Below are 12134 nucleotides of genomic sequence, written 5' to 3' on the forward strand. Positions count from 1 at the left end.
GGAAAAGTTTTACATTATAATTTATAATTATAAAAATGCCCCTTTCATATACATTGGAGTTTAATGCAGCTTAAAATAAAACAAAACAAAAACTTCCCATACTCAACAAATCTGCTTCGAACCAAAGTGCTTTTTAGAATTAAAAAAAATCTGAACCAAGCTCCTGATAGATTTCAGCTGGCAAAAAGTTTAATGTTCCTGTCCACACTTGTGAACTTGTCTTCTGGCTCCCAAAGCTAACTTAAAACACTGAACTGGTTAAAACACTGAACTGGTCAAAACCCAGGATAATTAACTGCCAAGTTCTGAAAGACCACAGGGTACTACTACACAAACAGAAATCAGCTATTAAGTATGGCTGTAAATTAAGGATTTCAAAAACTTTTCAAAATAGAGTTGTGGGCAGTACATGTAAAGGCAATACAACTTATTTTACCAGCACCCAAGTAACTGGAATTCTAAATTAACTAACAGTCCGAATGCATTTAACATAGGATATTTTAGGGTACACTACAAGGAATAGTTCAATTTATCATGCCCAATAATGATGACAACAGGTCTATTTTTTGAGAGCTTACTAGGTGCTGTGGTAGGTACTTTACATACACAATGTATCATTTTCAAAACAACTCTGCCAGATAAGTATACAGGTTCCATTTACAGCTGAATACATGTGGAGAGGTTGTATAATTTATCCAAGGTCCCATACCTAGTAAGTAAATGATCCAGGATTTAAATTCAACTGTACTTGAATTCCAAAGCTTATGCTATGCTTTACTAAAAATGGATTACAATATGGTGCAATGAGTACCTATCTTCAGAATGAGAACCATGAGGCTCTTTACCGTTAGATTAAGAACAAGATGCTCAGTAGAGGTTGAAGTTGTGCTCACTGTATGGCAGAAGAAATGGTATGAATACACGTATATAAAATATTATCATGTTAAAAGGGTTTTTAGGTTTTCTGCCAATAAGTGAGAGAATTAAAAGATTTTACAGTAATTACTAGATAATGAAATTGAAGAAAGTGGGAAGGATGTATTTGTGGCTGTTACTACTAAAAAAACTAAAGATTGACTATAATAAAATCCCTGAAATAATAACTTGGAGGTGAAATATTCTTACAGCTGAACACATGGGGAAAGGTTGTATAATTTATCCAAGGTACCATATCTAGTAAGTAAATGATCCAGGATTTAAATTCAACTTTACTTGAATTTCAAAGCTTATACTTTACTAAAAATGAATTATAAAATGGTACAATGAGTACCTATATTCAGTGTAGGTAAAATCATACCATATGGAAACTCCTTAAAGGAAGAGATTATATCTTATTCATTTTTGTCTCATCTATACATGGAACATTTCATACACATTTGGTGTATTCAGTAAAATCTGGAAGAAATGAACACAGCTAAAAGCAAATAAGCTAAAAAGGTCTCTAATAAAATATATCCAAATGTGAATGCATCTAAGTCTATGTGTCATATATACATAGTCCTTGAGAGCACTTTATGTGTATATTATAGTAAATATAATAAATCAAGTTCAACTCTGAGTAATCATGAAATGATCCCAATGAAATTCGTATACTCTATTTAAGAAAAGAGAACATCCTATATATTTTTATATAATTTTCATCAAAAAGGTTAATTTTTTAAAAAATCATGTACACATAGGAGCAAATCTTAGCCACACTGTAAACTCAGCAATTGAGAACAGCAGATTCTCAAGGTACTTGAAAATTAAGGTTTTATGTTAGTTGCTTTACAATAAATATTATAAAAAAGAATAGACATATTATAAACTTTTCATAAAATACAATTCATACTAGAGTTAGAAAATCTTTCGGTCAATAAAGAGGTCCAATATTATATTAAACAATGAAAGAACAGAGCATAACAACAAATTACTGAAAGTAGAAAGGCGAAACCCCTCAACTTCAAACTAATGATTTTCTAATGCAAAACACTGAGACATGGTCTTGCTTTGTTACCCAGGCTGGAGTATAGTGGCACGATCACAGCTCACTGCGGCCTCAACCTCCAGGGCTCCAGTGATCCTCCCACTTCAGCCTCCTGAGTAGCTGGAACCACAGGGTCGAGCCACCACGCCTAGCTAATTTTTTAAAAAATAATTTTTGTAGAGATGAGGTCTCGTTACGTTGCTCAGGCTGGACTTGAACTCCTAGCCTCAAGCCATCTTCCTGCCTCAGCCTCTCAAAGTATTGGGATTACAGGCGTGAGCCATCATGCCAGGTTGCAAAAACATTTTTCAATAAATCATTTTGATTTTCTAGGTGTAGAAACTTTGAGAAAAATTTTATAAAGTTAACACGTATGTCAAAAGCAAAGGCACTAAATGCAATGTAAAATTATGGCAAAGTGCAAGAAAAAACTAGTTTTAAACTTGCCAAAAAAGAATAACAAATTCAGAGAGAAAATGTCTGATATAATTTGAAAGTATAAAGTAGAAAAATTTTAGAACAAGAGTGTGATCAATAAGCACTTGTTAAATTATATTACTTATTATTTTTTCATCATGATTTCTATTAACCCAAACTGAGTGCTCTTTCACTTTCTGTAGCATAGGTATTTATGAGAATGAACTGTTAACATCATATTGCCTCTAAGGATGTACCCTTACCTTGGCAGTATTCTGTCAGGGAGTTTGTGTGCTGGAATAGCAACGGGTAACTTTTGCATTTGTCTTGCATAATCAAAAAGCCCTGGTAAATTATGGGAATAAAGCTGAGAAGCTTTACCTATAAAGAAAAACAGATATGATGTAAAAGCTAGTAACAAATAATAACAATTGTAAGGTATTTGAAAACTAAAATACTTACCAGATATTGATAGCAAGCAATTGTTCATTACATACAACCATGTACACCTTCGAGGGAACAGCTGATTAAAAAAAGACACAAAGTTTATAAAGAATAATACATAACAGCAATGTAAATCTGCACACAGTAATCATGTAAGCTGTCATATCTATAGGTCAGTTCTTTAAAAAGTAAGTTATTTTTAATATAAATTAACTTTATCAATGATTCAAAACAAGATGATATACATACATACATATTTATGTGAGAGAAAAAAATATATTAGGCTAAATTTTAGCCTAAACACGATATGATCAGCTCAAGTCTCTCTTATGATTAAGGGCTAGGCTATGTAACCCCAGACTATGCAGGGAATAAGAACATTTTCAAACAACATCTATTCCTTTATTTTGGTTCTGGGGTTGAATAATTAAGATTCTCCTGTCTACTACTCCCAAAATATACTTATCTAGGCATAATATGCAATGCATGGCTTCTAGGGTGTATGATACAGAAAAAAAGGATCATGGTGTAGTGGAACACAGGATACAGAAACACTAGGTATGGAGGGAAAAAAAAAGGCTGAGACAGAATATGATGAAAACTCACAAATCATAAAGGATATATATATACACACATATATATACATATATAGATATATATATACACACATATATATATGAAATTCATTACTAAAATTTAGTACCATAAGAACTGAGAGGCATCTCTGGAAGCCTGAAAGTGGTCACAATTTAGAGCAAAGAAAAGTGAATTTCATGGAACACAACCTATATATTTAAAAAAACACTCTCATTAAGACATTTTGCTATGCGTATCAGTGGTTTTTAAAGTGGTCCTTGGACCAGCAGCATCAGCAACACCTGGGTACATGGTAGAAATGCAAATTCTTGGACCTCACCCCAGACCTACTGAAGCAAGAAGTTCTGAAGGAGGACCCAGGAATCTATGGTTTAACTAGGCCTCCAAGTAATTCTGAGGCAAACTGAGGTTTGAGAGCCACTGATGTACATAATTAAGCATTCTGATTTAACAACCTTTGTTGCTGGGTTTGCTCTGGTAATTCCTACAACTAAGTTACTCCCAAAGTAACTGAGATGAGAGAAGGAAATAGAGAGGACGCAGGGGTGAATGATGAAACACATCAAGGCCTCTAAGGACATTACTTTATGGAAACACAGCCATAATAATGGGGCTGAATAACTAAAAGAGAAAAGGTAATAATAAAAGGGAGGCGAAACAAAGTAACATTTTAATAAAAATTTTATTTCATTTACTGGGAAAATGTACTTACATAAAATAACCAATTTCTCCAAACAACTAAAATGTGGCATTGCCATTACAGTTTTTTTAATTTGTAAAATGTGCCTATACCTGTGCCTCAGATAGAGAAGATACCAACATCCATTTCCTACTTTCTGCTTTTCACAAAAAATTCACAACAAAATTGGGACTTCATTGGCTATACTGAAAAAATCAGGCAGAGAAGGGGCAATGACTTATTCCAGATCACATATCAGTATATGTTATCAAAGTAGCAAGAAACAGATTTTTATTTAATTCAGTGTTGAACTGTGTTTTCATATACATATCCACTAAAAAAGTATTTATCTGATACCACATCTATGGTTTACTATAAAATTATATACTTGTAAATATAAGCGGGTTTGCTTATTTAATATAAACATATATAAAGTAGCAAGACAAGACACAAATTCCTTTCATATTTTCTACATAGGGACAATGAAAAGGTATTTATGTATAGTTTTATTTTAAAAAAGTACTGGATTTCATTATGAATTTTCATTTTTAACAACTTTTTCTAGATTTCTAGTAACAACAGCTTTACTAGATTTTCAATGCTTTCTTCCTTTAGTGAGTTAGGTTCTAGGTGAAATGATCGGTTTAATAAATAAGAATATAACAGTTAAGAAGGGTAGCTTCTATATTCTGCCTACACTCATGTATCTGTTTTACCAATGACTCTGTGTGATCTTGGGTAATTTACTGAATCTCTGTCTCAGTGTTCTTATCTGTAAAACAGAATATCTCTATTTCATAGAGCTGTATGGTAATTAAACACGATACTCCTTGTAAAACACTTAGAAGAGTGTCTAACACACACTGAGTACTGAATAAATGTTAGCTATGAATAATGAAGCCAGATAAAAATTTTTAAATCAGCACCCTGATTTGTGTCATCTCCTCACTTTTCAGAATCTTCTCCTATCTAGTAGGCTCATGCCACCCTGTTTCCTCTAAAGTCTAGAGAAAATCAAACTAATCATCAATTTCATAATAAGATGGAAAATTCAGGCTCCACATATACTAATTCTTTAGTCTTATAGGCTCCCTCTAGGAGGGAAAAAGGTTTCCTTTGAAGGGCAATGTTTCAAAGAAAAATTACTCTAGTAATCTAATTTCAAATGCTAAAGCAACTAAGAAGGGAAGTTATTGCAGACTGGGGCTAGGTGTGGTTGATGGGTGCCTTCTCTTAAGAGTCCTAGCCGGGCATGGTGGCTCACACCTGTAATCCCAGCACTGGGTGGGTGAGGCAGAAGGACTGCTTGAGCCCTGGAGTTTAAGATCAGCCTGGGCAACAAAGTGAAATCCCAGTCTCGACAAAATACCAAAAAATTAGCTAGGCATTGTGGCTTGTGCCTGTAGACTCAGCTACTGAGGACGCTGAGGTGGGAAGGTCACTTGAGCCCAGGAGGTCAAGGCTGCAGTGAGCTGTGTTCATGCCACTGCCCTCCAGCCGTGGTGACAGAATGAAACCCTGTCTCAAAAACAAAAACAACCGAAGAGTTCTTCAAATTAGGTTGATAAATGCTTACTCCACCTATGCATAAAGCTGGCCTTATTCCTTACAATTAATATTGTTACCAATATTATTTCTGGATATCTCATTATACCCAATAAAAATAGGACCATCTTTGAATTATTTATTTACTAATTATTATAATTACAAGATCCTTTTCCTCCCTTTCCCTGTTCATAGGTACTTTTCAGTCATTTCACTGTATACCTTTCCAGATTAAAAGATTTACAGTATATCATACAGTTTAGGATCTTGTTAGAAAATTTGATTAAAAAAAGAAGATGAAAATGTTTAGTCATGAATAAATCATTACTTACAGATTTTTTCTTTCCATTTTATTTGTAATCAATTTATTTTTATTTTTATTTTGTTTCGAGATGGAGTCTCACTCTGTTGCCCAGGCTGGAGTGCAGTGGTGCGATCTTGGCTCACTGCAACCTCCGCCTCCTGGGTTTAAGCAATTCTCCTGTCTCAGGCTCCTGAGTACCTGGGACTACAGGTGCACACGACCATGCTCGGCTTATTTTTGTATTTTTAGTAGGGACGGGGCTTCACCTTATTTGTTAGGCTGGTGTTGAACTCCTGACCCATCTTGGCCTCCCAAAGTGCTGGGATTACAAGTGTGAGCCACCGTGCCCGGCCTTGTAATCAATTTATATTGATAAAAGAATTAGTCACACAACCTGAAGGCACCCCAAACTCAGTATGATCAAATTGAAAGCATTACCATTCTCTTCAAATCAATACATCCTTCAGTATACTATACTCCATCTTTTTGTTACTGTCAAGCACCCAGTCACTCAAGTGGAAAACCTGAAGTTAACCTAGACCTCTCTTCACCTTCCATGTTGAATTGGTCACTCAATTTGGTCAATTCTAGATCTTTGATCTTTCTCCAGGTCCAACATTTCTCTACAGGAACTATACAACTGGGAGAGAGAATATGGTGAAGTAGTTAAGGGCATGGAATTTGGAGCTAGCTTGCCTAGGTTCATATCCCAGTCCAGCCACCGAATAGCTGTGGGGTCTTTGGCAAGTTACTAATCCTTTCTGTGCTTCAGTTTTCTCATCTGTGAAATGAGAATCTCAATGGTATCTACCTCTGAGAGATTTCATGAAGACTATATAACGTATGTCAAGCATTCAAAAACACTGCATGGACACATAGTAAGCTTTATGTAAATATTAGCTATTAATATCATCATCATTATTATCAGTTTGCAGGTTGTTTTATGTTCCTGACTCCTGGGTACTAAATGACAAAAGCTCCCCCGACTCATTGTGACACTCAAAAACATCCCCATATTGGGGGAGAGGAGGACAGAAATGGGGAATGACCACTAATGATTATGGAGGTTCTTTTGGAGATGACAAAAATGTCCTAAAACTGATGGTGGTAATGGCTGCACATGCTGGGAACATACTAAAAGCCACTGGATTGTACCCTTTAAATGGGTGAACTGTATGCTGTATGAATTATATCTCAATAAAACTATCTTTTCCCCTCTGTTCTCGCTACCTCTGCCCTGAATTAACACTCTTTCACCATTTGACCATGGTTTTTAGTCCCATCTCTCACCATACTGCAAACAGATATTTCTAAAACACAGGTCTGTTCCATCAGCATGGTACACCAAGCTTAGGTATTTGGCTTCTGCCTGCCTACTCAGCTCCATCTATTGTTACTATTCTGTACTCCAGTCAAATTGTCCAGTCATTGTTCCCATACTTGCCATGCTATTTCACATCTCTATGCCATCATGCTTATCCTGTCTGTGTGGCAAACTTCTATTCATCAGAATTTAAGGTCCATCTCAAATGCCCCTCCTTCTCATCTCCCCACAGGAGGTGCTGGTGACATCCACCTCTATGGCCAATATCTTATACTCATTCCTATGACATCTAATCCTGAGTGTTGTAGTTACTGGTTTATACATCTGTTTCCCTATTAGATCATGAGCTTTTCAAGGGTATGGACTAGTCCTGTGAATCTGTCTTCAGTATCTGGTAATTAGAACATGCTCCATGAAGTTTTTTTTTTTTGAGATGGAGTTTCACTTTTGTCACCCAGGTTGGAGTGCAATGGCGTGATCTCAGCTCACTGTAACTTCCTCCTCCTCCTGGGTTCAAGCAATTCTCCTGTCTCAGCCTTCAAAGCAGCTAGGATTACAGGCACACGCCACTATGCCCAGCTAATTTTCGTATTTTTAGTAGAGATGGGGTTTCACCAGGTTGGCCAGGCTGGTCTCGAACTCCTGATCTCAGGTGATCTGCCTGCCTTGGCTTCCCAAAGTATTGGGATCACAGGCACTTGCCACAGCGCCCAGCCTCATGAGGATTTTAAGAATAAAAGAGGCTGGGGCGGGGTGGCTCATATGTGTAATCCCAGCACTTGAGGCCAGGAGTTCGAGACCAGCATGAGCAACATGGTGAAACCCTGTCTCTACTAAAAACACAAAAATTAGCCAGGCATGGTGGCTCATGTCTGTAATCCCAGCTACTTGGGAGGCTGAGGCATGAGAATTGCTTAAACCTGGTTGCAGTGAGCCGAGATCACACCGCTGCACTCCAGCCTGGGAAACAGAGTGAGACTCAGTCTCAAAACACAAAACAAAACAAAACAAAAAAGAATAAAAGAGGCAGCAAGTCATGAAACTGAATCTTATTTCTGGTCTAATGTGTACTTATGGTAACTTAAAAATTAAAAAAAAAGGAATATACAAAATAACATACCTGTTCCATTGATGTTTCATGAAGTTCATTAAGATTGAGGGTATAAATCCCTTCTTCGGCACCAAATATCAAGTACTGATCTGAAACAAAAGTAATTCATTGACTGATTTTGGTAAATAAAAGATTTTTTAATAGGATTTCTATAATCTAAACTTCCGTAAGTATGTATTAACATATAAAACAAGAATTACCATGATTTATAAGCAGTGAATACAAAGAAGAGGTTAGACACTTGAGACCCATAAACTGAATTATATGTAAATTTTAGCCTCAAAGCAGTGAAGAGAATTTTTATGTAAGGGAGATTCTGAAGAGTGGCATAGTACATTCTTCACTCATCAGAGAGTGCTAAGAACTGGCAAAGAATCTGCAGCTCCTTTTCCTAAAACCTCCTAAAGAGAGGATCATGTGCAACTGACATACAGAATATAAATCGAGAGTGGCTGATACAGATTCTAATTATTTCTGCAGAATTTTTTTTCAGAGCTGTACTATAAGCACTCTTATTTAAAAAACCTCAGAATCTGACCACAGTCCATTAAAAAGTTAACTAAAACTTGGATACCTGCTAGGGTACTCAGTATCTTCTAAAAGATATGAGAAGCATGGCCATGGTCCTTTCTGTTTTTCTTTCCAGAGCAGGAGCAGGAGTGGAAATTTATTAAAAAGGTTTTAGAACAGGAAAGAAAGGAAAGAACACTTCGAAGAGATCCAAGCAGGCAACTTGAAGAACAAGTGCCCGATCTCTTCTTAAGACAACACAGAGTAACAGGTCAAGAACTTTTCTAGACTAACTAGACTAAACTGAAGTATGCTGAGAACAGTATAGAATGCTAAGAGCATTCCTAAAGTGCCCAGCATTTAAGATGAGTACTGGGAGATTAATGGCGTAAGATTTGTGGTCAGACAGTACTGGATTTAAACTGACCCTTTCTAATTGGCTACAAACAATGAACCTCTCTGAGTGCCAGTTTCCTTGCCTATGACATAAAAGTACTCAGACTATTTAATGAGTATATGTGTATGTATACAAAAATGTTCATGTATAAGTGTTCTATGTGTATCTTACATAAACAGACAGCTATTAAGATCCAGATATACAATGAGAAGACACAGACAGTTCTTAGTGGTGCCTAAGGACAACTTTTCTGATTATGGTCCCTTTTAAGGTCAGAGATCCTCTCAAGTGGTCACTAAACCCTGGGTCCTTGGTAGCTAAATTCCTTCCATAATGGCCGTTTTGAAAAAAATGAAGCTATTGGCCAGTGGTTCATGTCTATAATCTCAGCACTTTGGGAGGCTGAGGTGACAATTGCTTGAGCCCAGGAGTTTGAAACCAGCTTGGGGAACACAGAGAGACCCCATCTCTACATAAAATTAAAAAACAAAAACAAAACAGCCAGGAATGGTGGCACGTGCCTGTAGTCCTACCTACTCTGGTGGCTGAGGCAGGAGGACTGCGTAAGGCCAGAAGTTTGAGGTTATAGTAAGCCATGATCATGCTACTGTACTCTAGCCTGGTTGGCAGAGTAAGACTCTTCCCTAAAAATAAAAAATAAAAAATAAAAAAAGATACCAGACTACTGTGCAGCAGCAGCAGAAACATTTCTGGAGGAAACTAGGGTGGCACAGAATACATGGCTTCACTATATTGAGATGGTAACTATACAATGAAATTTTAATGTTATGTGTCACCTCAAACATTGATAACAGCACAAAGAAACATATTAACCTTAAAATTAAAAAAAAAAAATTATAACAAAACTTTTTTTCCCCAGAAAGATACTCAGAAAATAAACAAAATCACAAATGCTTTCATGGCCCCAGTTTAAAAAAATTAGGACGATAACACATAAAAAACACACAATACTACCTCTTGTATCTGGGTTTATCCATGATGATGCACAGTGAATTTTCAAGGGACACCCATTAAAAACTTTTGAAAAACATGCACCCATCTAGGGAAACAAAGAATAACCAATATGAAACAGTGACAAGTAACAGTCTTTAATATATAAAATGTAATTATTATCTATTTTAATGTGAGAGTCTATAGATAGTATACTGAAATTATGATCATCTTCAAATTTACAGAAGTAAGTGTAAGAAATCACCAGAGTCATTTGCCTAACAGTGGTACCACAAGTTTCCAGGTGCCACAATAATTTTACTTGGAAAAAAGAGAAAAAAAAGGTCATATGTAGGAAATAATAATCTCTACAAAGGAAGACAGTTTTTTTGTTTGGTTTCATGAGCCTAAAAATGGTATTAAATATTGAATTTCACATTACAAACTGAAACAGGTATGGCTGATTTGAAATTCATGTAGGTACTTCAACCTCCAAACATATAGACTTTATTTTTTAATTTTTTCAATCAAGCAATCTGATTATTTTCCCTGGAAAGATTCATTAAAAAGCTTAACTCTTTGATGTTAATATTACTTATCAAGTCTATTTACAAACTTTTCAGATAATATATCATAATTAATTATATCACTCATTTGAACTTTATATTGTCAAAGAGCAAAATATTAACTCTGAAATTATCCTTCTGGTTAAATTCTCAAGGCACAAGAATGCTGACTCAGGTAATCACTTTTACTATTGACAACTTGAGAGAAAAACAGTACGAAAATATTTTTGGTCAGAGAAAATTTTAGTATTTGTCATGTTGGCCTCTATTAAAAGAACAGCATTTGTGCATCATTCTATAGATGGAATGTCTTCCTCACAAACACGGAGGTAACATACTGAAAGAAAACATCACTAGTTGACAATAATGGATTAAAAATATTAACATAATTAAAACATGGACCTTAAAATTTCCCTTTTAATGACAGAAATATACCAACCAATATATTTTTAAAGATTTTCGTACCAAAAAAGAACAATTTAGCTTGGCAATACCATCAGGTAGTAGTAGACCAATAGAAACATGTTTATATGATGTAGGGCAGAAACTGTATCATTTAACTAATCCTAATAACAACCTTTTAAGACAGCTACCGAAATTTGTATGTTGAGGTACTGCTAACTCCTAGAAATTTACATGACAAAATGAAGAACAAAACAATCAAGCCAGTTCCCAATCTTAAGCTAATTTGTATAGTTGGAGTCTACCTGGCATTCATAGATACCTTGCAGTTTGTCAAACTGCAAGCCTGAGGTAAGTGTTTTATCTTGCAGTCAAGTGGGAAGTTTTGCCCTATTGTATATATTTCTCTGCTATAATATATATGCTATATAATATAAAGTATACTGTATAAATTAGTATTAAAATTATTTTAAAATATTTATAATTTAAGTATGATACACATTACGAATATAAAGTATATATATTTTGTAACATAGTTTATAAAGTATACTCTGTACTAATTAAAAAGTAGAATTTAAAGGTAAAAAAGGGTGGGGTGTGGTGGCTCACACTTGTAATCCCAGCACTTTGGGAGGCTGAGGTGGGCACATCACCTGAGGTCAGGAGTTCGAGACCAGCTTAGCCAATATGGTAAAACCCATCTCTATAAAAACACACAAAAAATTAGCTGGGCGTGGTGGCAGACACCTATAGTCCCAGCTACTCAGGAGGCTGAGGCAGGAAAATGGCGTGAACCTGGAAGGCAGAGCTTGCAGTGAGCCAAGATTGCGCCATTGCACTCCAGCCAGGGCAACAGAATGAGACTCCGTCTCAAAAATAAATAAATAAATAAATAAATAAATAAATAAATAAATAAATAAA

General features: G+C 35.6%; 1 protein-coding gene across 2 annotated transcripts in view; it reads right to left on the reverse strand.

Annotated features, from left to right (window-relative positions):
* The window catches only part of MAP4K3 (mitogen-activated protein kinase kinase kinase kinase 3), a 184164-nt gene that overhangs the window by 20307 nt on the left and 151723 nt on the right, over positions 1-12134 (reverse strand). For both annotated transcript variants that reach the window (XM_023216290.2, XM_023216291.2), the window contains 4 exons: positions 10270-10354; positions 8397-8476; positions 2846-2906; positions 2647-2764 (listed from right to left, as the gene is read on the reverse strand). In XM_023216290.2, the coding sequence (XP_023072058.1) occupies positions 2647-2764; positions 2846-2906; positions 8397-8476; positions 10270-10354 (344 nt within the window). The remainder of the gene's footprint in view (positions 1-2646; positions 2765-2845; positions 2907-8396; positions 8477-10269; positions 10355-12134) is intronic.

Source organism: Piliocolobus tephrosceles, chromosome 15, assembly GCF_002776525.5.
Source record: "Piliocolobus tephrosceles isolate RC106 chromosome 15, ASM277652v3, whole genome shotgun sequence".
Lineage (NCBI taxonomy): Eukaryota > Metazoa > Chordata > Mammalia > Primates > Cercopithecidae > Piliocolobus > Piliocolobus tephrosceles.